This window comes from Hyla sarda, chromosome 1, assembly GCF_029499605.1.
Source record: "Hyla sarda isolate aHylSar1 chromosome 1, aHylSar1.hap1, whole genome shotgun sequence".
Lineage (NCBI taxonomy): Eukaryota > Metazoa > Chordata > Amphibia > Anura > Hylidae > Hyla > Hyla sarda.
This window is the reverse complement of record NC_079189.1, coordinates 307,668,376-307,695,445: the sequence shown is the minus strand read 5'-3', so window position 1 is coordinate 307,695,445 and position 27,070 is coordinate 307,668,376. Positions and strand designations below refer to the sequence as shown.

The 27,070-nt window shown below is 41.9% G+C and overlaps 1 protein-coding gene across 4 annotated transcripts in view; it reads right to left on the bottom strand.

Annotated features, from left to right (window-relative positions):
• The window catches only part of ANO8 (anoctamin 8), a 110,030-nt gene that overhangs the window by 16,600 nt on the left and 66,360 nt on the right, over positions 1–27,070 (bottom strand). For all 4 annotated transcript variants that reach the window (XM_056518229.1, XM_056518228.1, XM_056518230.1 and 1 more), the window contains exons 7-12: positions 26,204–26,331; positions 18,115–18,276; positions 17,449–17,601; positions 15,862–15,988; positions 12,167–12,222; positions 11,543–11,617 (exon numbers count right to left, since the gene is read on the bottom strand). In XM_056518229.1, coding sequence (XP_056374204.1) covers positions 11,543–11,617; positions 12,167–12,222; positions 15,862–15,988; positions 17,449–17,601; positions 18,115–18,276; positions 26,204–26,331 — 701 coding nt within the window. The remainder of the gene's footprint in view (positions 1–11,542; positions 11,618–12,166; positions 12,223–15,861; positions 15,989–17,448; positions 17,602–18,114; positions 18,277–26,203; positions 26,332–27,070) is intronic.

Here is a 27,070-nt window from a genome sequence, read left to right as displayed (position 1 = left end):
ATATTTTTGGGGGTTAGCCGTACATTTTATGTTAAAATGAGAGGTTTAATTAGAAACGTACAATTGGTGACGCAAAAAACAAGCTCTTATATGGGTCTGTAGATGGAAATATAAAAGCGTTATGGATTTTAGAAGGAGAGGTGGAAAAACTAAAACGCAAAAATAAAATTGGCCTGGTCCTTAAGGTTAAAATGGGCTGGGTCCTTAAGGGGTTAATAGCTGTAAACTGCTGGCAGATTCTTTAATATAACTGTGTGCATATAAGAGTTGCTTGTACTGGACATGCAGCCTTGCCTGCCTTATCCTTGATGCAATTACTATGTTCAATTCACTCAGCTTTGCCTTTAATATAACCATAAAAAGTTTTCAGCCTCCTTCAGGCTATGATAAACTCCAGCACTCAAAAAAAAAGCTCACGAAATCCCATTTTATCCTATGCAGCTTATAAATCAAATGCAGAGATTATTGCAGATTGCAAACTAAGAATAGGAAACCCTGTCAAACGCATTTGTTCTTCTTTACAAAGCAGTGTTTTCATTCTCTTTCTATCTCCTGTATGGAAACTGAACTTGAAGTGAACATTTTCCAAATTATTTTAAATCAGACATTACAAACAACACAGCAATTAAAAATATATTATAAATATCCAGTTTCACACTAGCCATTAGAGCAGTAGCTGCCGTATGCAGCTCACTTTCTAGCTTTGCTATGTAGACTGGATGAGCAGAGTTACCACATTATCAGTAGAGTGTGGGTGAGTACATGAAGGCTATACTGTACTGCCGGAGGTCACAGGTCCTCTTTATATATGCAGAATGGAGTTTCTTTTAGCAAATGTTATCCTTGGCAAAGAAATATAATGAAATCCGCAACAAATCAGAAAAATGAAACATGTAAAATACATTTGTGGCAGAAACCCATGGCAGATTTATCTGCTGTGTGAGAACATAACCTTGGTGATACTTCATATGTCAAGAACATTAAGTACAGTACTGCACTCAAGAATAGGCAACAACCGCCATGAAGGGAAAAAGGCAGGTAAGAGGACCTGTTGGGAGTTAAAGGAGATGTCCAGTGAAAACCATCTTATCCTCTATCCACATTTGATTGCAGGGGTCTGACTGCTGGGACCTCTGTGATCTCTGGAACGGAACCTTGACTTTCAGATAGAAGCGCTTGCTGTAGATAGCACTTGCTTCATTCATTTTTAATGGGAATGCCAGAGATGCCCTAGTGCTGATACTTTCGGCACTCCCATACAAATGAACGGAGCACATGCTGTCTACAGCACACACTCCTCTTTTAGAGCAAAGGGGCTATTCTGGAGAATACGAGGGGTCAGATACTTATCCTCTATCTACAGGTTAAGTTACTTTTCACTGGAAAACCCCATTACGAAAACAACTGTGACATCCAGGCCACCTCTGGGATCCACAGCTTTCAGACATTTAGGTCATACCCATTTTGCATCATAAATGAATAGATTAATGATCGGTAGACCCCCTAAAAATGTTAAACTTTAAAAACTTCATAAGTTTTAGTTCTTTTATAAAGTTTAATTCTACATTTTAAATCGGTTTTCCTGGGTTAATATGATTGATGGACTATTGTCAGGATAGGTCAATCACTGGTTAGCGGGGTGCCGAAACTCAGCTGAAAATACACATCACCACCATGACACACAACTGCTTCTTGCCACATTCACTGTGATTTGCAGGAGCCACGGCTCTGCTGAACAGTAGGTCAGCGGAGGTGCTGGGTGTCGACACCCTGCTGATCCGCGATTTATGTCCTATATGGAGGAAAACTCCTATAATCTAAAGTTATCTATAACTCATATTCTGAAATCTAAATTTTCACTACAATATAACCAGACAAGGTTTCTCTACCAGGACAGCAGATTTGTAAATTAATAAAGGAATAAAAGTAGAAATTTGCTCTAAAGCATAAGGAATACGCCTCAATAATAGTAACCTAGAACTACTACCATGTTGCTACCTTAGTTAAAAAAAAAACTAAGAATTTCAACAAAATATATCTAATACTAAACAATGTTTATCAAACAGTGCAACATTGGTAGCAGCAAGTATCCGCTACTCCACCTCCCATTCTCATACTTTAGACCTGTTGTGGTGCCAGGTTGATCTTAGTAGACCCCTGAGGACGATGAGGAACAGGTGAAACTGGAGGGTGAGGAAAGGGAGAAGGGCATCTTTAATCTGACGGGTGAAGCTCTGGGGTAGAGAGAAAACAAGCAGGAGCTGCAGGGAAGTTTGGAAGGGAAGGTGTAAGGTGAAGGAAAACATAAGGGAAAAGAGAGAAAGGAAAAAAAAAAGAAGAATAAACAATGAAAGGTGGAAAAAAAAGAATGAAAATGAAAGGGTTAAAACAGAATCACATGTTTGAGTTTTAAAGAGTTAGCTTTTTTATTTCAGTTTATATTTACATTTTTTTTGCGAACTAGAAAATATATACTAACTAGACAGGTTCCTGGGCCCGTACACACTAAGTTATGGATTGTTTCAAAGTTAGCAAACAAAATCCACACTGAAGCAATTTATATTAGGCAGGAGCAGCATGATATAGCACTACAGCGGCTTCTGCTGCTGCTAAATCAACAGGGATCTCATTACAAAACTTCTAGTAAAGTATAATAATAAAAAATAAAAAAAGGTGTTATATTTCCTGCCATTAACCTCTTACTAACACAGGAAATTATTATTATTTTTTTTTTTTCTTTTTTTCCTCTCCAATGAGCCATAACCCCTTTATTTTTTATTTAAAGAGGCACTGACATTATGAATTTTTTTTATATTTTTTAGTACTACTGATAAGATGACTTTTTAAATTATACATTTATTTAAAAAAATATTTAATTTTAATAAAAAATCTAAGATGAAAATAACCGCCACTAGGTGTCATTTGACTTTATGCAGACGGACTACTCTGTATTTTGCAGCATATTGGATACCGGCAGTAAAGTGTGTTGGTATCCAGTATAGGAGACTACCATTGCACTACTAGAGCCTTCAGCTGTTCCTAAACTACAACTCCCATGATGGGAGTTGTAGTTTTATAACAGCTGGGGTACAAACTCTGTTTTAGAGCTGTATATTCTCCAGCTGTGTGCCTCCAGCTCTTACTGGACTACAGAGAAAGGGTACGTTCACACGAGCGGATTTGTGGCGTATTTTACGCTGCAGATCCGCCGCTGAAGGACCCTCTGTATTCTGCCTTTACATGTGCCTGCTCGGAGTGGCAATACGCCGCTACGAGCAGACACAGTGCAATGTGCGAGTCGCCTTGCGCATGCGCAGTATACTCACACATCGTGGCAGCTCTCGGCCTAGCTCATTGAGCAAGCGGAGTGGCCGCGATGTGTGTGTGTGTATACCGCGCATGCGCGGCGACTCGCACATCGCTTCAGTGTGTCTGCACGTAGCGGCGTATTGCCGCTCCGAGCAGGCACATGTAAAGGCAGAATACAGAGGGTCCTTCAGCGGCAGATACGCAAAGAAATATGCTGAGAAAATCCGCTCGTGTGAAAGTACCCAAAGGATGTTGGGCATGCTATTTGTTAGGGATATATAGATCCTAGACACATACAAATGATATGTGCATGATCAGGATTAGGTACTGAGTAACATCACTTTTTTTTTTCTTAATGTACTTGACAGGTACGCTTTAAGGAGCCATAAAAGGCTTGTTTTTTGCTGGACCAATTGTGTTTTAATAATGTTCACCTTGCGTTAAAATTTAGATTTTTTTGCACCATAATCTGTTGTTCTTATTAGTATCATTTTGGCGTTGATCAAACTTTTTGATCTCTTTTTATTACATTTTTTGTGAGATGCATTGTAACCAAATAACCACAATTCTAGAATGTGTTTTTTTCTTTACATTTACACCATTTGGTTTACTAATGTTATATTTTAATAGTTCAGACATTTCTGCACGCAACGATACAAAATGGGTTTATGCGTTTTTTGTTTATATTTTTTTTATCTAAAAAATGAATTTTTATTATTGGCCCAAACTCCCTCTACCTAAATGGTTAGTTAGGGGACAAAAGATGTCACTGATCTATCACTTGTCGCATGTAAGTTTCAAGGTAAGTGCAGTGCAACATTCACTGGCATCATGGGAAATGTGGGCTGTTTTAGTACAGCAGCATTAGTGGATAAGAAGGAATCAAGATGACAGACAACCCACAAATGAAACAGCTAATAAATTAGGGTTTACACTAGTGCCTCCAGATTATTCCTTCACACTGACCTATTGTGCACACACACACAAAAAAAAAAAATCATCAAAATTTTTATTTAGGGACCTTGCAAATGTGAAGCAAGTAAAATCTGGTACAAATTGTTGTACCATCAAATTCAGACAAGGCTACCCTAATCCTTCATATTACATATGGTGATACAGATTGTGGGGTATTGCAAACAAGCTTTCTTATTGCTACAAAAATTCTAGCAAAACATCTGGCCATTTACAGCACTTCAGCCTTGACAGATATGTCAAAAGACAAAAGAATGATTCTAACGTTCAAAGGACGAGGGGGCATTCAAAGGACGAGGGGGCACTCCCTCCGTCTGGAGAAAAAAAAGTTTAGTCTCAAGGGGCGACACGCCTTCTTTACCGTGAGGACTGTGAATTTATGGAACGGTCTACCTCAGGAACTGGTCACAGCAGGAACAATTAACAGCTTTAAAACAGGATTAGATACATTCCTGGAACAAAATAAGATTAATGCTTATGAAGAAATATAAAATCTCATCCCTTCCCCAATATCGCGCCACACCCCTACCCCTTAATTCCCTGGTTGAACTTGATGGACATATGTCTTTTTTCGACCGTACTAACTATGTAACGTTATGACATCAAATTCAGGGAATTGGACGATTGTTTCTCCATCTGCCAGAGATGCAGCTGGAAATCCATCACAGTAGTGTGCCAGTATCTGAAGAATACTAATATTAATTTATTGTTACATCCTATATTTGTGGCACAAGAAACATATCCACTTATACAGTGTACTCTACACCCCATACACAAGACCACTAAATTCACAGTGGCTAGAGATTAAAGTAAGTTTGTTGTCAGGACCCTGCGACATGTGATTCTGTTTTAATCTGGTCACTGTTGATCTAGTAAGCAGCACAATGAATTTAAAGGGAACCTGTCAGCCTATAAATGCTGCCATCCTCCTGTCCTCCCCAATGCTGATCGATTTCTCCTTATTGCTGTGCATAGGGTAGGCAGGGGAAAGCCTGCATCTCATGAATACAGACATGGCTTCACACTTCAGTGAATAAAACGTACATTCTATGAAACTAAAACCCCATGCACACAAAAGTGATCCATTGCTGAAATCAACAGGTCTGTATAAAGAGAGGTTGGTACAGATGGGCTGACTGAGTCCCTTTAAGGCTGGGGCTACATGGCAATTTCAGCCACAACAGGGGTGGGGCAACAAAAAATTGTTGTGTCGAATAGGCATAGCATAGCAGCTAAATGGGGTCGCATCGTAACCCACAAGGGTTACGACCCAATTATTCCTCTCGGATGAATTTTTTTAGACTGTCTGGTTGCAGTCACTGCCACTTTTGGGTCACAGTGCAATACCCTTAACTCACCATAGTTGCGACACAGCGCAATCCAAACAGCATTACATGGCAATTTTGATCCCCGTCACAGGCAATAATCGATATGTAGCCTCATCCTTATGCAGTTTATTACATGTACACAGACAATGCCCATACCTGGCTGTAAACCTGCTAATAAAGAGCTATAAACAGTGAGGCTAACAGAGTTTTGATTATCTGGCAATATTACAGAACCCCAGAATTGATTGAAAATAGAAGATGACTAACTGCAATTGAACTGGGACTGCAGTACAAGCTAGGGGAGGGGAGACTGCATACAAGCTGACGGTGCAATTTACTGTTCTGAACAACAACATAAGAGGAGCAAGACTCAGCATAAATAGAGAAGAGTTACAGCCAAAGATGGACATTCGAAAATAATCCTTAGAAGATTAGCAGAGTATTTCTAGAAAAAAAAAAAATGAATACTGAACTTATCCTTTAAGCCATTTCATTTCTCAGACATGCAAGTCCGTCCCCATCAAACAGTGACCTTGAACATGATGAAAGCAAAAAGAAAGTGGTAAAAGTGCTTCACGATAAAGGGAGCTGCACCAGATGAAGTATGCACGAAGAACAAAAGAAACCATCAAACGGCAAATCCAGACCATAGTCATTACTGTCACTACTAAATCTAATGGGATGGAATATAGAGGCAAATCTACAAAAAATGTCACAGTGCAATTACTTATGGACTGTGCTCTCTGCGGGGGAGATTTAGCAAAACCTGTGTAGAGGAAGAATGGCGCAGTTGTCCATGGCAACCAATCAGATTGCTTCTTTCTTTTTAAAGAAACCTGTGAAAAAAGAAAGACGCAATCTTGCTCCACCTGCATGTATATATGTTTGTATCTACTAAACCCTCAATAATATATCCCCCACCGATTTCTCCAGTGGACTCTATATACATCTGGCCATGCCTCCTTCCCTCACCTATGTATTGCTCGCATGCACTGCTCACCATCATAAACCACCCAAAGTCACCTCATTCCATGGTACAGCACAGAAGTCGCTTCATCACTTCACCCAGCCATCTGCTTTCCCTCTTCTTTCTTCTGTTTTTAGCTGCTGTGGACATTGCTCCTAACCCTGGCCCACCTTTCACGAACATTTGCTCTACACTACCTGCCTCTTGCGGAACCACTACAAACTTTAACTGCGCTCTTCTAAACTCTCGATCTGTGTCCAATAAGCTCACCCAGATCCATGACTTATTTCTCACTAATTCTCTTAATCTGCTGGCTCTCACAGAAACATGGATACAACCTTCTGACACTGCTTCTCTCGCTGCTTTATCTTATGGTGACCTTCACTTTTCCCATACTCCTAGATCTAACACCAGGCATGGTGGAGGAGTTGGGGTGCTTCTAGCCCCACAATGCACTTTTCAAATCATCCCCCCATTACCCTCACTCACATTTTCCTTTTTTTGAGGTCCACGCCTTCAGGCTCTTCCGCCCATTGTCTCTCAGAGTGGCGGTCATCTATCGTCCTCCTGGTTCTCCCCAAATGTTCCTGGATCATTTTGCCACCTGGCTCCCTAACTTTCTTTCCTCAGAAACACCTACACTCATCATGGGTGATTTTAATATCCCCATTGATACCCCAATCTCCTCTTCTGCCTCTCGGCTTCTGTCTCTAACCTCCTCCTTTGCCCTTTCACAGCTTACTGACTCTCCCACACACAAAGATGGGAATACACTGGACTTGATCTTCTCTAGACTGTGCTCTGTCTCTAAATTCACTAATTCTCCTTTTGAGCTCTCTGACCACAACCTTCTCTCTTTCTCTATCAGTAACTCCTATCCTCTTCCAGACACTCCAATCTTGTACACTTACAGAAACCTGCGTGCCATAAACACCAGTCAATTTATAGACATTCTACAATCTTCACTATCACCAATCTCTTCTCTCTCCTGCCCTAATGTAGCAGCCAAACATTACCATGACACCCTAAAGTCTACCTTGGATGAAATGGCACCCTCTAAAACACGAACCTCCCGACACAGACGCAAGCAACCCTGGCACACGCTAACAACCCGCTTTCTCAGGCGATACTCTAGGTGTGCTGAACGTCTGTGGAGGAAAACTAAGACTTCTTCAGACTATCTGCACTATAAATTCATGCTTAACCCCTTAAGGATCAAGGACGTACCGGTACGTCCTTGGTCCTGCTCTTCTGATATAACGCGGGGTTACACAGTAACCCCGCGTCATATAATGGCGGGCCCGGCGTCATAGTGAAGCCAGGACCCGCCTCTAATAGCGCGCAGCGCCGCGCGCTATTAACCCTTTAGCCGCGCGTTAAAAGTGAAAGTTCCCGACTAGCTCAGTCCGGCTGTTCGGGATAGCCGCGGCTAATTGCGGCATCCCGAACAGCTGACAGGACAGCGGGAGGGCCCCTTCCTGCCTCCTCGCTGTCCGATCACCGAATGACTGCTCAGTGCCTGAGATCCAGGCATGAGCAGTCATGCGGCAGAATCGTTGATCACTGGTTTCTTATGAGAAACCAGTGATCAGCATAGAAGATCAGTGTGTGCAGTGTTATAGGTCCCTATGGGAGCTATAACACTGCAAAAAAAAAGTGAAAAAAAAAAGTGAATAAAGATCATTTAACCCCTCCCCTATTAAAAGTTTGAATCACCCCCCTTTTCCAATAAAAAAAAAACACAGTGTAAATAAAAATAAACATATGTGGTATCACCGCATGCGGAAATGTCCGAATTATAAAAATATATCATTAATTAAACCGCTCGGTCAATGGCGTGCGCGCAAAAAAATTCCAAAGTCCAAAATAGTGCATTTTTGGTCACTTTTTATATAATTTAAAAATGAATAAAAAGTGATCAATAAGTCCTATCAATGCAAAAATGGTACCGTTAAAAACTTCAGATCACGGCGCAAAAAATGAGCCCTACCGCCCCATACACGAAAAAATAAAAAAGTTATAGGGGTCAGAAGATGACAATTTTAAACGTATTAATTTTCCTGCATGTAGTTATGATTTTTTCCAGAAGTCCGACAAAATCAAACCTATAAAAGTAGGGTATCATTTTAATCGTATGGACCTACAGAATACATATCAGGTGTCATTTTTACCGAAAAATGTACTACGTAGAAACGGAAGCCCCCAAAATTTACAAAACAGCGTTTTTTTTCAATTTTGTCGCACAATGATTTTTTTTCCCGCTTCACCATAGATTTTTGGGCAAAATGACTGACGTCATTACAAAGTAGAATTGGTGGCGCAAAAAATAAGCCATCATATGGATTTTTAGGTGTAAATTTGAAAGAGTTATGATTTTTTAAAGGCAAGGAGCAAAAAACGAAAATGCAAAAACGGAAAAACCTCCGGTCCTTAAGGGGTTAAATCCTATTACTCCGCTCTTCATCTCGCCAAACAAACATATTTTACCTCCCTCATATCCTCTCTGTCTAACAACCCAAAACGCCTTTTTGACAAGTTCAACTCTCTCCTTCGGTCTAAAGTACAGACCCCAATCACTGATCTCTGTGCTGAAGAACTGGCCAAATACTTCAAAACTAAAATCGATGACATTCGTGATGAAATCCTCTCCCAGTCCCCTAAAAGTTCTGATCCAATTCCCAGCCACGTCTCCTCTTCATCACTCTCAGTTTTTGAGCCCGTAACGGTGGATGAGGTTTCCAGGCTCCTCTCCTCCGCCCGCCCCACTACCTGCTCTAGTGACCCCATGCCTTCACACCTCATCCAGTCTCTCTCTCCTGCTATCAGCTGTCACCTAACTAAAATCTTTAACTTCTCCCTCTCTTCTGGGGTCTTTCCCTCCTCCTTCAAACACTCTATCATAACCCCACTATTGAAAAAAACATCTTTGGACCCGTCCTGTGCAGCCAACTATCGACCCGTCTCAAATCTCCCCTTTATCTCCAAACTCCTGGAACGCTTGGTCTATTCCCGCCTTATCCGCTATCTCTCCGAGAACTCTCTCCTTGACCCCTTACAGTCTGGTTCCCGCTCCCTTCACTCCACAGAAACGGCCCTAACCAAAGTCACTAACGATCTTCTGACGGCCAAATCAAATGGCAATTTCTCTTTACTGATTCTCTTGGACCTGTCTGCAGCTTTTGACACTGTGGATCACCAACTCCTCCTCAGTAGTTTCCGCTCCATCGGTCTCAAGGACTCTGCTCTCTGGCCGCTTCTTTAGCGTCTCGTTTTCTGGCTCTACTTCTTCTCCTCTTCCCCTTGCTGTCGGGGTTCCCCAGGGATCGGTCCCGGGTCCTCTACTCTTTTCACTCTACACATCCCCCGTTGGAAAAACAATCAGTAGATTTGGTTTCCAGTACCACCTCTACGCTGATGACATCCAACTCTATACCTCCTCCGCCAACATCACCCCTGCACTCCTACAGAATACCAGTGACTGTCTCTCTGCCGTCTCAGACATCATGTCCTCTTTATATCTGAAACTAAATCTTTCTAAAACAGAACTTCTTGTCTTTTCTCCATCAACTGATACTGTACCTAACCCTGACATTTCCATCTCGGTATGTGATACTACCATAACTCCCTGGCAGCAGGCTCGCTGTCTTGGAGTTATACTTGACTCTGACCTGTCTTTCACTCCCCATATTCAGTCTCTTTCATGTTCTTGTCACCTGCATCTCAAAAACATTTCAAGAATCCGCCTGTTTCTCACTACTGAAACTGCTAAAACTCTCATTATTGCTTTGATTCACTCCCGCCTCGACTACTGTAACTCTGTACTAATAGGCCTTCCTTTCTCCAAACTCTCTCCTCTCCAGTCCATCCTTAATGCCGCAGCCAGACTCATCTTCCTCTCCAGCCGCTACACCGACGCCTCCTCCCTGTGCCAGTCACTACACTGGTTACCAATTCAGTCCAGAATACAGTACAAAATCCTCAGTCTCACACACAAAGCTCTCCACAATGCTGCACCTCTCTACATCTCCTCTCTCATCTCTGTCTACCATCCTACACGTTCTCTCCGATCTGCTAATGATCTCACACTAACATCTTCTATAATCCGAACTTCTCACTCCCGCCTCGACTACTGTAACTCTTTACTAATAGGCTTTGCTTTCTCCAAACTCTCTCCTCTCCAGTCCATCCTTAATGCCGCAGCCAGACTCATCCTCCTCTCCAGCCGCTACACCGATGCCTCCTCCCTGTGCCAGTCACTACACTGGTTACCAATTCAGTCCAGAATACATTAAAAAATCCTCAGTCTCACACACAAAGCTCTCCACAATGCTGCACCTCCCTACATCTCCTCTCTCATCTCTGTCTACCATCCTACACGTTCTCTCCGATCTGCTAATGACCTCACACTAACATCTTCTATAATCCGAACTTCTCACTCCTGTCTCCAAGACTTCACTCGTGCTGCACCGGTTCTCTGGAATGCTATCCCTCAGTCCCTCAGACTCAACAACAACATCCATAGTTTCAAACGTGGCCTAAAAAAAATCTCTTCAGACAGGCCTATAACAGTCTCTAATTGGCCTCAACATATCCCCAACATATCCCCCAACATATCCTCAATATATCCCCACACCTCTTGTTTGAATAGTTATTGTGTAATATTATGTCTGATACTTGTCTTTGTTTGTACCTCATAATTGTAAGCGCTGCAGAATCTGTGGGCGCTATATAAATAAATAAATAAATAACGCCATACAAAGGATTTTGGCTTTATTTACATAGTAAAGCTTAAACATGTTTTCTCGGTTAAAACATGTTGTGTTAGTGCACATGGCTCAGTGGTAATACAGCCTTTTTAGAATAATGTTAAGAAGCAATGGTTCACATGTCATTATATGTCCAACATTGTACCAACTATAAATGCAAAGGCAAAAAGGTACAGCCAGAAATGGGTGCTCACACTCACCTCCTTAAGTCGCTCCATGTCCTTGAGGTAGAAACCGATGTAGAAAAGACTTAGGTAGGAATTTACAAACTGGAACTAAAAAGAGAGAGAAAAGAAAAAACAGCTTGTACTATGTTATAATAAAAAGGTCTAATCTGTAGAAAAATAATCTTCTTTCCTTTTCCCCAATACTAGTGACTGAGCGTAAACTTTAATAACGTAAAAAGTCCATGGACAGATCCTGCTATTTATTCTTGACAACCCCCTAAATCTCTCTTCTATACCATAGAGAACACAGAAAGTGTTATAACAGGGCTTCTAAATTATAGGCACTTAAAGGGGTTATCCAGGAATAGAAATAAAGAGCTAATTTTTTTTTAAACGCTCCCTTTCTGTCTCCAGGTTGGGTGTGGTTCTGAAGCTCAGTTCCATTCAAGTGAATGGAGCCAAGTTGTAATACCCCACACAACCTGGGGACAGACGTGGAGCTGTTTATGAAAGAAAGTGGCTCAGTTTTTCTATTCCTGGATAACCCCTTTAATGTTACTTCTGTGTCTCCCTATATTACTATACTTGGGATAAGCATCCCTGTGATTCTGACATGTTAACCTTTGAGACAACCCACCTATTTGGAACATTACTTACTAAAACAATTTTGATGATTAGATGTTTTTCGTAGGCACTCTGTAAACGGTAATTCTCTGTAAAGTGAATGGAAAACAAAAGAAGGCAGATAAAGATCAGTAGAATTACAGTCATGGCTGTAAAATTTGGCACCCCTGAAATTTTTCTAGAAAACAAAGTATTTCTCACAGAAAAGGATAGCAGTAACACATGTTTTGCTATACACGTGTTTATTCCCTTTGTGTGTATTGGGACTAAACCAAAAAAGGGAGGGGAAAAAAGCAAACTGGACATAATGTCACATCAAACTCCAAAAATGGGCTGGACAAAATTATTGGCACCCTTAACTTAATATTTGGTTCCATACCCTATGGAATAAAATAACTGAAATCAGTCGCTTCCTATAACCATCAAGAAGCTTCTTACACCTCTCAGCCGGAATGTTGGACCACTCTTCCTTTGCAAACTGCTCCAGGTCTCTCTTATTGGAAGGGCGCCATATTCCCAACAGCAATTTTAAGATCTCTCCACAGGTGTTCAATGGGATTTAGATCTGGACTCATTGCAGGCCACTTCAGAACTCTCCAGCGCTTTGTTGCCATCCATTTCTGGGTGCTTTTTGACGTATGTTTGGAGTCATTGTCCTGCTGGAAGACCCAAGATCTCTGATGCAAACCCAGCTTTCTGACCCTGGGCTGTACAGTGCGACCCAAAACCCATTGGCAATCCTCAGATTTCATGATGCCTTGCACACATTTAAGACGCCCAGTGCCAGAGGCAGCAAAACAACCCCAAAACATCATTGAACCTCCACTATATTTCACTGTAGGTACTGTGTTCTTTTCTTTGTAGGCCTCATTCTGTTTTAGGTAAACAGTAGAATGATGTGCTTTACCAAAAACAGATTTATCTTGGTCTAATCTGTTCATAAGATGTTTTCCCGGAAGGATTTTGGCTTACTCAAGTTCAAATTTCGCAAAATGTAGTCTTGCTTTTTTATGTCTCTGTGTCAGTAGTGGGGTCCTCCTTGGTCTCCTGCCATAGTGTTTCATTTCATTTAAATGTCGACAGATAGTTTGTGCTGACAATGATGCTTCCTGAGCCTGCAGGACAGCTTGAATATCTTTGGAACTTGTTTGGGGCTGCTTATTCACCATCCAGACTATCCTGCGTTGACACTTTTCATCAGTTTTTCTCTTCCGTCCATGCCCAGGGAGATTAGCTACAGTGCCATGGGTTGCACACTTCTTGATAATGTTGCGCACTGTGGACAAAGGCAAATCTAGATCTCTGGAGATGGACTTGTAACCTTGAGATTGTTGATATTTTTCCACAATTATGGTTCTCAAGACATTAGACAGTTCTCTTCTCCTCTTTCTGTTGTCCATGCTTAGTGTGGCACACACAGACACACAATGCAAAGACTAAGTGAACGTCTCTCCTTTTTTTCTGCTTTCAGATGTGATTTTTATATTGCCCACACCTGTTACTTGCCCCAGGTGAGTATAAAGGAGCATCACATGCTTGAAACAATCTTATTTTTCCACAATTTTGAAAGGGTGCCAATAATTTTGTCAAGCCCATTTTTGGAGTTTGGTGTGACATTATTTCCAATTTGCTTTTTTTCCTCCCTTTTTTGGTTTAGCTCCAATACACACAAAGGGAATAAACATGTGTATAGCAAAACATGAGTTACTGCAATCCTTTTCTGTGAGAAATACTTAATTTTCTAGAAAAATTTCAGGGGTGCCAACATTTACGGCCATGACTGTATGTGGTCAGACAGCATAGAAAAAAAAAAATAAAGCTGGCCATCCTAGGGGTTAAAACTAGGGGGAGTTAGGGCTATCAACCAGAATATCAGTTCAGCAATCATACATATACAGAAAGAAAGCTAAGTGGCTGACATACACTTTCTAGCACTTACAATGCATTCAGAGAGTTTTCACACCCTTTCACATTTTTTTTTGTGTTGCTGCCTTTTAGTCCCCCCCCCCATCAACCTGCACTCAATAACCCATGATGAAATGTAAAAACTGAATTTATTGTAAATTTAATAAAAAATAAAAATAAAAAACATATTCAGTATTCAGACCGTTTTCTGAAATTTAGCTCTGGCTCCTCCCATTTATTTTGCTCATCTCCGAGATGTTTTGACACCTTAATTGGAGTCACCTGTAGTAAATTTAGTTGATTGGACAGGATTTGGAAAGACACACCCCGTCTATATAAGGCCTCACAGCTGACAATGCATAGCAGATCAAATGTTTTACTATTATTTACATCAAAGGGTCCACCGGCAACCGGCAAATCTGCCACTATTGACTATTTTCCTTGGACCTATTGAAGTGAATCATAACAAAACTTGCAGCTAATTTTCAACAGCAGTTAACCCGCTGCGTTTTATCAACACGTAAACGCACACTCAAGCTGGCCAACATACCAAACTACATAATTGGAGGAGAAGGGCTTTGGTAAGGGAGGTGACCAAGAACCCAATGGTGTGCACAGAGAAGAAACTTTCAGAAGGTCAACCATTACCGCAGCACCTTACCAATCAGGGCTATATGCCAGAGTGGCCAGAAAGATGCCATCTCCTTAGTAAAATATGCATAAAAACCCCCTGTAGTTTAAAAAAAAAAGCACTTAAAGACTCTCAGACTGTTGAAAACTCTAACTGGTCTAATGAAACCAATATTACATTTGTTTGGCCTCAATCTTAAGCGTAATTTCTTGAGGAAACCAGGAACTACATTTAAGTATGGAGGTGGAAGCATCATGATCTGGCAGTGTTTTTTAATAGATGGGATAGTGAGACTGGTCAGGGTTGAGGGTAAGCTGAATAGAGCAAAGCAGAGAGATATTCTTAATGAAAACCTGATCCAGAGTGCTCTGGAACAAAGTTTTACCTTCCAACAGCACAATGGGGGAGATTTATCAAAACCTGTGTAGAGGACAAGCTTCTTTTATTTTTTAGAGATCTTTTTAAAATTGAAGGAAGAAGTCTGATTGGTTGCTAATGGCAATTGGTCAACTTTTCCTCTGCACAGATTTTGATAAATCTCCCTCAATGACCTTAAACAAACAGCCAAGACAACACAGGATTGGTTTAGGGACAACTGAGTGTGGCCCAGCCAGAGTCCTCTGGAGAGATATGAAACTGGCTGTCCACATATGGTCCCCATTCAATCGGAGAGAGCTTGCGAGGATCTGCAGAGAAGAAATCCAGAAAATCCTCAAATCCAGGTATGCAAATCTTGTACCATCATACCCAAGATGACTGAAGGCAGTGATCGCTGCCAAAGGTGCTTTCACCAAGTACGGAGTGAAGGTTCTGAAAACTTATGTCTATACAATATTTCAGCTCTTCATTTTAAAAACTTTATTTTGTATTTATTTTACAAGACGATAACATAACAAACTGTGAAAAAGTGAAAGGGTCTGAAGACTTTCCGGATGCATTGTATCTCTAAGGAAAACAAAGCATCTGACAGAAAATCTGACTTGACAGACCTTTGTTTCCCGCAGAGGCAGATGGTCCCTGTCTACCTATACTCACAGCTGACAGGTACAACTGAATACAGAGGGAAGTGTCAGTTCAATATGAAGCAGGTGAAGAAAACAAGTAAGTATTATAAGTAGGAAAAAACTAAAGAAATACTATAAAAATGAGAAAAGTAATATGCGGTAGTAACAAGGACAGTAATGACATATACCCATATCATTTAACCAGTATGCAATCTTTCTGTACACCTCATCACAGGAACTAACTATAACAGCCAAAAGGATCTTGGGAAAGAAGCGCACAAGCCTTGGGAGCTCTTTGATACTGAGGACGAACTCCTACAAAAGAACAGGAAGAAAAGTCAGTTTTTAGAGTACTCTGCAAAAGGTAGCAATGGCAAAAACATTTAAAGAGCTTTAAAGAAGACCTGTAGCCAACCCCCCAAAAATTAGATCGTATTATCACTAAAATAGCTTAGGGTGACCGGATCACAAAGTTTTGATAGCATCCTTCAGTTCCTGAGATATGTAACTTTATATTTCGTCTGACAAGGGAATAGTCAGATGGGCGTGAACTTAATTTTAATAATGGGAGTTAATATCAGGTGATGGACAGGATTATACTGTCAAGGGGCATATATTAGACAGACATGCCCCTCAGTGTACAACATTCACAACCCCCCATCACCTGATACTGTCATTTTTAAAATTGAGTTCATGCCCAGCTGGCCAATTCCCTAAATTGTCAGAAAAATGATTAACTACCATATCTCTGGAATGGAAGGACGTATTAAAAAACTGTAACAAAGTGTGTGATCAGGACACCCTAAGCTATTTAATCACAGTAGAATTGCAATATTTTTGGGTTGGCCACAGGTCCTCTTTGAAACATTCAAGATCTTTATAGTTATACTGAAAAGAAGTGGCAGAATCATCTTGTTGATTCAGGAATCTCCCTGCTTTTGTGTGTTCAGTAAAGAATGTTTTCTTCCATGACCCAACATTGACTACAATCACCCCCTTTGGATCAAACAGCTTGGCCTGTTAAGGATAGAACAGGGTGCGCTTGTCTTTCTATAAAGACTCTTTATAACAGATCTGATGTGTTTGCACATCTGCTCTATCACATAAGAAATGGAGAATTTAACTTCTGCAGCACATACCTATATGTAACCAGGGGGTGTGCTGCCCTCAATAATGGAAGTAAAAAGCTGCAAGAACGATCCGACAACCATTTGTGCGGCTGTGGTCTCCCAATAAATGGGAATAATAATAATAACAGTGTTCATATGATACAGTTGTCTGCCTGTGTAAAAGGAGCCTTAGGTTTTATTATTTTACAACCTTTGTGTGTTTATAACTGCATAACTATATTCTCAACCAGTATGCCATAAAAGTGTATCTAATCTCTACAATTATTCTTGATATAAAAAAGAAAATTAAAAACAATAAAAAGTAAAAACAGTGACTAGAATTGCTTAAATCTCACCCAACCAAGATGTTACATTTGTCACCAGCCTTTTCCCCAATAAAATTAAAGGAGTGTAGAGTCCCTCAATTCCACCTGTGAAATACAGCTCCCTGAAGGCCCAGCACTTGTGGCACTCCGATCTCTACAGTAGAGCAATAAATCTAGGTAGCCAGTATGTTGTAGAGGGCATGTACACTCTTGACAGACTAAAATGTTTGCACATGCACTCACATCTATAGCTATAGTAAAGCAAACAGTTTTTATTAAAGTTAAATGTCACCCCTAAGGCATGACAGAGTTCCTATGACGTGATGAATGGCTCACTTACCTGCAGCTCAAAGCAAGCAAGCATCACAATGAAGACGAAGCAGAGACAGGACATGCAGACAGGCAGGCTGACACAGGACTGGAATAGGAGCCGTTTCCATGGTGGATAGTAAAACTCCTCACAGTTGGTCACAGGACTAATTCTTTTCACACCCTATTGGAAATTATCAACAAAATAAGCCATTTCCACCAAATAAAAACAGCATATGAGCTGTATACAACACATTATTTACATTACTGATATTATTAAAGGAGAACTCCCGTTTATAAAAACGTATCCCCTATCCTAAGGCTCTTCTCCTGAATGCGGCGTGTCGACCACAGCATGAAGCTATGGCAGACATGCCCCCACCATGCAGCTCTTTGGGAGAGCCAGAGCACTGCACTCTGCAATTTCAGGGTCTGCCATAGCACTGCATGGAGGGGGCAGGTCGGTTGCAACATCGTGCTGTGGTCCAAACTGCTCTCTTCATGCAGAGAGCAGTGGTGCAATATGTGAGATTGTGGGGGGTCCCAGCGGTTGGACTCCCAGCGATCTGACACTTATCCCCGACCCTTAGGATAGGGGATTCATTTCTATAAACGAGATTTCTTCTTTAACTAACTAATGTCCTGACACCAAAGAAATCTACTATATTCTCATAATGAGGGAAACAATTACACTTACCCTGAACTGCGGTCGTGGCTCCTCAATGAATTCTGCAGGGGTATCTAAAGTCCCCCACTTGTAGGCAAGCTCTGCTCCTTTCCGTTTCCAACCTTCTAGAAACAGAGTAGCCCAAACAACATTGAAGAGTGCAAAGACCACGCAGCATAGGTCACGGCTGGTCTGAGAAAGTGAAAATAAAGTGCATACAAGACTATTCTGTATATGTAGATATATATGCAAAACATTCACAGAAATGTCCACAGATGTACATTCATTTGGGGCAAGTACAATATACAGGCATACATATAGTCATTCAGAGCTGCTTAGTAGAGAATCGTAAAAAATAAAAACAGAAAGCTACATTATCTGCAATTCTTCTCTAGCCAATTCACTTCTGGTAGATCTAAAGCTAAGGGTACGTTGAAATCTGTACCACACACATCTGACGTATTCCACAAATGTATGTACCATACCACCACCAATTTAGTTCAAGGGGGCTGTACATTTGATAAAGGTTTAGGCTGCTTTCACACTATGAGCATTCATCCGTTATCAAACATCTGTTTTCTGTGTAAAAACGGACGGTTAATAATGGATGAAATAACGGGTGCTAACAGCTGAATAAATATTCATCCATTAAGACCCGTTATCCCTCAGGTATGGCCGAACACCACTGCCTACAGACTCTCACAGCTGGGACTACTACTACTCCCATCATTGAACACACTTGTTTCCATGATGGGAGTAGTAATTCCCCGGCTGCGGGAGTCTGCAGACAGCTGGGGAGGCTACATTAGTGTTTGTACTACTACCCCCATCATGGAACAGAGTCTGTTCCATGATGGGGGTTGTATAACAGGGGCTGAGGGATTGATCGCACTGGGTTTCACTTCTGAGACCCGATGCGATCTGAAGTTATTAAGCAGGGGAGGGGGCGGCAAGCTCTGCAACCCTGCGATGTATCAGTGTGTTTTAACTTTCATTTTTGAATCCCCGTAGGGAGCCCTGAATGGTCAGTACCGAGGAGCCAACCAAGGCTCTCAGAGGGAGATTTAAAAATGAACATTGTGAGTAGCAGGGGCCATATGTATATTAAAAGCGCTGTGGGGGCAAGATATATAGCGGCGCAGGGGGGGCAGACATATAGCCTATATATCTAGCCCACCAGCAGCACATTAGATATGACCCCCGCCAGCGCAATATATACCCCGCAGCGCATTAAATATATATCCCCCACCAGCGCATTAAATATATACCCCCCGCTGGCGCATTAAATATATACCCCTCGCTGGCGCATTAAAAAATATATACCCCCGCAGGTGCATTAAATATATACCCCCTGCCGGCGCATTAATAAATATATACCCCCCCCCCACAGCGCGTGTATATGTACCCTCACAGCGCAGCTAATAGAAATACGGCAGCCGGCACTATGCACTGCTAATAGATATACTTTTCATTCATATGGCGGCAGGGTTATATGTATATAGAAGCACTGGGGGGGGGGGCAGACATATAGCATTATCTGCCCCCCACAGCGATTCTATATACATATGCCGCTGCAGCGTTCTGTATGAAAATAATTTTTATCAGCAGCATCGGGCGGCCGATGCTGCTGATAGAATGCTTTTCACATATAGCGCTGCAGTGGCATAGGTATATAGAAGCGCTGCGCTGCGAGGGAACATATACATGCCTTGCGGGGGGTATATATTTGTTAACGCGCCGGTGGGGGGTATATTTTTTAATGCGCTGGCGGGGGTATATTTATAAATGCGCAGGAGGGGGTATATATTTATTAATGCGCCAGCGGGGGTCATATCTAATGCGCTGCTGGGGGGCTAGATATATAGGTTATATGTCTGCCCCCCCTCAGCGCTATATATCTTGCCCCCCACAGCGCTTTTAATATAGATATGGCCCCTGCTACTCCCAATGTTCATTTTTAAATCTCCCGCTGAGAGCCCAGAATGGCTCCTCAGCACCGGCCATTCAGTGATCCCCGCGGGGGATTAAAAAATGAAAGTTAAAACACACTGATTCATCGCAGGGTTGCGCGAGCTTGCCGCCCGCTCCCCTGCTTAATAACTTAGGATCGCATTGGGTCTCAGAAGTGAAACCCAGTGCGATCAATCCCTCAGCCCATGTACTACAACCCTCATCATGGAACCATCACGATGGGAGTAGTAGTACAAACACTAATGTAGCCTCCCCAGCTGTCTGCAGACTCCTGCAGCCGGGGAATTACTACTCCCATCATGGAAACAAGTCTGTTCCATGATGGGAGTAGTAGTAGTCCCTCAGCACTGCAGGAGTCTGCTGAGGTCACCTCTTCTGAGCATGCTCAGAAGTAATAATGGATATTATAAACTGGGTCGATGACATAAAGGCTAAATGGATTACATAAAGGCTCATCCGTCAGCCATAGACTTCAATGTTAAAAATAACGGCCGTCATTTTACCCGTTTCTTGTGACGGAAGAAAAATTAGTGCATGTGCCGTTATGTCTTCCGTCACAACTAACGGCCGTTATTCATGACGGACTATAACGGGTCATAATGGATAATCAAAAAATCCCATAGACTTTAATGGGATTGTTTAACGGCCGTTGAATGGATTAATTTTTATAGTGTGAAAGCAGTCTTACATTCATGACACAAATGCAAGTACAGTAAATGTGATAAAGAGTAACTGGCAGACTGATATAGAGGAAAAGACGCCCTTGCCTGTAGGGGCTTGCAATCTACATTGGGAGGGTAGGGAACAGTAGGTGAGGGGGACAACTGGTCATCTATGAGAGGTTAAAGAAATAGCCAATCCCAATGCAGTGGCAGCAGGGTCATTGAAGGTTATATGGGTTTTGAAGGTCTTGATGATTAGTGAGAGACGGATGTGTCAGGGTAGGGAGTTTCAGTGTATGGGGGAAGTATGGGAGAAATCTTGGAAATGGGTTTGTGAGGTGAGGATGAGGGAGAGCACAGGCGGAGGTCTTAAAAGGATAAGAGATTAAGTGATGGGTGGTATTGGAAGATCAGATCAGAGAAGTATTGAGAGGACAGGTTGCGGTTGGCTTTGTATGTCAGGGTGAATTGTTTAAACTGAATTTGTTCGGTAAAGGGTAAGGTGGATTAGGGGGAAAAAAAAGAGTATTTGATGAAATTTGCATGATTGCATCCATTTAAATTATTGTTATTGTTAATAAGTAAAGCCAGCAAAAAAGAAATCAGCCGTACGCATTTGACCAATACCACACCATACATCATTAATATACTTCTATGGGAACACAAACTGTTTGTATATAATTTTTTGTGGTACAGAAAAGCGTGGTGTGTAACACTTTTCTATACCACAAAATAATTGCAGAAAATTATACAGTGGACAAACAGAGCTATACTTTTGACCTAGTAAGGCTATTGAAAAACTATGGGTATACCACAGCATGTAAGTTTAGGTATTAAAAGGGTACTCTGGTAGGGGAAAAAATGGTTTCAAATGCACTAATGCCAGAAAGTTATACAGATTTATAACTTATTTTTATTTGTAAACATTATCCTTTTAAGTACTTATCAGCTGCTGTGTGATCCAGAGGAAGTGGTTTAACTGTTTCCAGTCTGACCACAGTGCTCTCTGATGACACCTCTATCCATGTTTGGAACTGTCAGAGTAGGAGCAAATCCCAATAGCAAACCTCTCCTGCTCTGGACAGTTCCTGACACAGACAGAGGTGTCAGTAGAGAGAACTGTAGTCAGACTGGAAAGAACTACACAATGTTCTCTGGAGCATACAGCATATGGCTCTGTGGATGGAATAATAAAAGAGTTATTGCTCTTAGAAAGAAGGAAAAAATGAAAACCCAAACATGAAAATTTCCTTCATCCTCAAGGCCAAAATGGGTTGTGCCCTTAAGGGGTTAAGCTGAAAAATAGCAGGGAAGTTTAATTTTCAGACTACACACTGTAGGGTATACACTACAGGCTGTTGTATATGCAAAAATAATAAATGGCCAACCCTGGTTTGGACTATTGCAGGTACTATGCAAACAAGAGTGATCTTTAGCTAAAACAAGGCATTTGTGTGGTTATAATTTATGTCTGAATATGAATCTCAGGATCTTATACCTGAATATGGTCAGGGCCTGCAGAGGCATCATGAGAGATAGCTGAGATGTTCAACTAACAGGCAGACTCTAGTGTAGTGTAGATGTGTAAATACATTTATAGAATTTCTGACTAAAAGCTGATCCAGTTTGATCGCCAGTTAGGATCAGAAAGGAGTTTTAGGGGTAACAGGGGAATAAAGTTCTGAAATATATGGTAATTCTCCCTGTTTCTTTCATCCAGGTTCTCCTTCCACTAGTTAGATAGAAATTGATAAATATAGATCACTAGCTGAGTACCCGATGCTGCCTGGTTTTTCCTACCTTATCCTTGTGGGGGAGGAAAAGCAACAAAGGAGGAAGCTTTTGTCCTCATATCCTGTCCTTAAATCCTGAACACATATCCCGTCCCATATCTAATGCTCATTTCTAATCCTCATATCCTGACCCCAAATCCCCTCATATTCTGACCTCATATCTTGTCCTCATATCCCATTCCCATATCCTGTCCTCCTATTTAATCCTTATTTCTAATCCTCATATCCCGTCCTCAGGTGGGGCTGAGTTGTGATGAAGATATTGTAGCTGAAAATAAAAGGGGTGTGGCTTAGAGGGTGGGCATATCTTTGCAAGATAGGGCATGGAAGGCGGGGAGGGTGTGGCTTGCCAGCAGGACTGACATTTACCAGGAGATGCAGAGCAGAGCTTGTGGAGGAAGGTACCAGAAGTCCTATATACTTGCATGGGACTTGAAACAAAAACCCCATCCTTCACATATGGGGGTAGGTTAGGGTTAAAGGGGTACTCCACCGGCAAGCCTTTCGGCTGCGTTCGGAACATTTAGTTCCAAACGCTGTGCCTGCGCTGCAGGGGTCGGCCATGCAACCTTGTGCAGGGAAGCCATGCCCCCTCAATACAAGTCTATGGGAGGGGGCGTGACTACTGCCAAGCCCCCTTCCATAGACTTGCATTGAGGGGGCGTGGGGTGATGGCATGAGGGGGCATGGTCGTCCCCCACAGCGCGCGCACAGCGTTCGGTACTAAATGATCTGAATGCAGCCGGAAGGCTGGCCAGAGGAGTACCTACCCCTTTAATTTAACCATTATATATTTTTATTTGACATATAAGTAACATGTGACCAAGTATTATTAAAATATCTTCAGCTGTATGTAAGTTCTCTGGTGTTCACTTCACGAATAATGGCCATAACTCTGTGCACTGAGTGCTTCCATGACCCCTCCTCTCAACTTTGAGTGACAGCCTTATAATCCAATCAGGAGACCACTAGAGCTGAGAGGAGGGGCTAGGGAAGCACTCAGTGCACACAGCTTTGGTAGTTAAAAAGGATCTACCTCCTGGGCACTTGTGACAGCTGTGCCCCCCAGGGTGCTATGTTTTTTTTCTGTCAACCTGCATGACTAGAACTTTTTGAGAAGGTTTTTGACTTCTCTACCTTGTCAGCAGTTTTGGGGACTTAAACAGGACCTGTGGTCTCCCCAAATATTATGACCTTTTAATGCCCCATGAAAGTTTAGAGGGGTTCTTATTTTATGAATTTGCCTCCTCATTCCTAAGAAATGAGGGTTTTTGTAACCCCTATTACTATCAGTGAAACCATATAATTCCTAAAACCCTCATATCTTAAAAATGGAGGGGGGGGGGCTGGTGGTATTCATAATATAAGGAAACCCTTAGACTCAGGGAGGGCATCGTAAGCCTTTAGGGGGTATTAAAAAATCCTAATGTTTTGTTCATAGATTTGCATAGTTTTTTAAACAAATACCCTGACCCTCGCAAATGATGGTAGGTTAAATTAACTATCCTATATTTTTAGTGGACATATAAGTAACATGTGACCAAGTATTATCGAAATACCTCCAGCCGTTGTGAAGTTACGCAGTAACATATATATCCCATTGACTTGTATGGTACTTTAAATAAAACTCTCGCAAATGGGGGTGACTAAGGGTTAAATCACCTATCCTATGTTTGTTGTTGACATATAAGCAACATGTGTGCCAAGTTTCATGTTTGGAAGTGATGCTGGAACACACACACACACACAATGTGGAAGATTTATCAAAACCTGTCCAGAGGAAAAGTTGCCCAGTTGGCCATAGCAACCAATCAGATCGCTTTTTTAACAAGGCCTCTGCAAAATGAAAGAAGTGATCTGATTGGTTGCTATGGGCAATTCAGCAATGTTTCCTCTGGACAGTTTTTGATAAATCTCCCCCATTGAGCATTGAGTTATATATATATACACATATAGATTTAAAAATAAAATGTGTAACTAATTCAGGAACATCACAGATAATATTTTTCCCCTACAACTACGATAACAAAAAATTTTTTGGTCATGGCTTCAAAACAGTGCATCGCTTCTTTGTGAAGAACTCAATAACACAAAGAATTGTTAGTTCCGCATAGTTTGACTTTGCTTCCTCAGCTTTCACAGAACACAGCACTAAACTAGAGCTGAAATCAAGACATTGATCCCAGTGTCAGCAATTTGTTGTCATGTGTTTCAGTGTGTCAGGGACATGGTAGCACTCGAATTCTAGCAGTGTTATAATTCCTTATGTGAAATTTGAGTGAAAATGGCACGGGGGGATTGTGGGGTCATGTTAGTGGTAGCAGGCGAGATTGGACGCACATGTTAGCAGTAGCAGGCGAGATTGGACACACATGTTAGTGGGAGTGGGCGGGATTGGACACACATGTTAGTGGGAGCGGGTGGGATTGGACACATATGTTGTGGAAGCAGAACACACGCCTTGCTTAAGTGGGCAGTGAAGGTCAGAACTCCAGTAGGAGCAGACTGATTAAGAAAAAAACTGTCCTGCACACAGCTTTACTCTAAATTGCTGACAGTTCCATATAGAGGATGAAAAGAGGTTTAAAGGAGTAGTCCAGTGGTGACCCAGTGGTGAACAACTTATCCCCTATCCTAAGGATAAGGGATAAGTTGCAGATCGCGGGGGGTCCGACCGCTGGGGCCCCCTGCGATCTCCTGTACGGAGCCCCGACAGCCCGCGGGAAGGGGGCGTGTCGACCTCCGCACGAAGCGGCGGCCGACACGCCCCCTCAATACAACTCTATGGAAGAGCCGAAGCGCTGCCTTCGGCAATCTCCGGCTCTGCCATAGAGATGTATTGAGGGGGCGTGTCGGCCGCCGCTTCGTGCGGGGGTCGACACCCGCTATCTGGCGGGAGAGCCTGGCCCCGGTACAGAGAGATCGTGGGGGGGTCCGACCGCTGGGGATAGGGGATAAGTTTTTCACCACTGGACTACCCCTTTAAATCAGATCTAAAGATAGATAGATCGTAGTGCCCAGGGAACTGCTATCACGAATGCCCATGAGGTGTTCTCTTTACGAATAATGGCCATAACTCTGTGCACTGAGCGCTTCCATGACCCCTATTCTCAACTTTGAGTGACAGCCTTATAATCCAATCAGGAGACCACTAGAGCTGAGAGGAGGGGCTAGGGAAGCACTCCGTGCACACAGCTTTGAGTAGTTAAAAAGGATCAACCTCCTGGGCACTTGTGACAGCTGTGCCCAGGGTGCTATGTTTTTTTTCTGTCAACCTGCATGACTAGAACTTTTTGAGAAGGTTTTTGACTCCTCTACCTTGTCAGCAGTTTTGGGGACTTAAACAGGACCTGTGGTCTCCCCAAATATTATGACCTTTTAATGCCCCATGAAAGCTTAGAGGGGTTCTTATTTTATGAATTTGCCTCCTCATTTCTAAGAAATCAGGGTTTTTGTACCCCCTATTACTATCAGTGAAACCATATAATTCTTAAAACCCTCATATCTTAAAAATTGAGGGGGGGGGGGGGCTGGTGGTATTCATAAGATGAGGAAACCCTTAGACTCAGGGAGGGCATCGTAAGCCTTTAGGGGGTATTAAAAAATCCTAATGTTTTGGGAGGCCACAGGTCCTCTTTAAAACTGTTGAAAGATTCCCTGTAAAGGCTATTTTATTTCTCAGAGACCACTTACCTGGTCTGATTCAGTGAAGAACCAAAGCATCATGCCAAAGATAGCTGGATAAACCAGTGATGAAGTATAGAAGCCAAGCCATGAGAAATACATGGCAATCTTCACCCCAAAATAGTCACAAATTTCATCTGTAAAGAAGGAAAATGTACAAAAAGTGAAATTATACCAATGCATACAATATTTTGCTTCTAATCTGGAGCTACTGTATACTTAACTTACAGCTACAGCACAATGGGGGGGGGGGGTCTACGCAAGTCAATGGATGTGCTAAGGGCTAGCTATTCATGTGCTCATACTAGTGAATACATACTGATTTGTTAAGAATGATTTAACTACTTGAGTACCACCCACAAACCTGATAGATGTGATATTCCTCAGATAACTCCAGCATACTGCTCATAATGGCATGAGCCTATTTCACTATTGTAAATTAATAAGTGTACCCACATGAGAAAGAACCTTCATAAAACAAAGGCATAAGGATTCCAAGCATGCAGCTAGTGGAACTGACAGTGAGCTTGCATAAAGGGGTTAACCAGCCAAAATACACCTATCTTATCCAAGTAAGATCTCTGAACAAAAATTCGAATTTTGTGAAAGTATTGGGGCATTAGAATTATTTAGCATCTGCCAGCTATAGTAACGGGAAGTCTATGCCATATAATAATCTTACGGGAGCACCTATCAAGTAAGGGGACCCCAGGAATTCAAACTTAAAAACTACTAGTAGCTCAAAACCAGGTAAGAGATCTACAGGGAGGAGGGTAGTCCCAGTTAATGGAAGGGCCAGAGTAGCTACCCAAACCTGCGGCAAGGAATATAAAGGAGGAGAGGCCATCATAAATCCCAGGAATATTACCATATTGT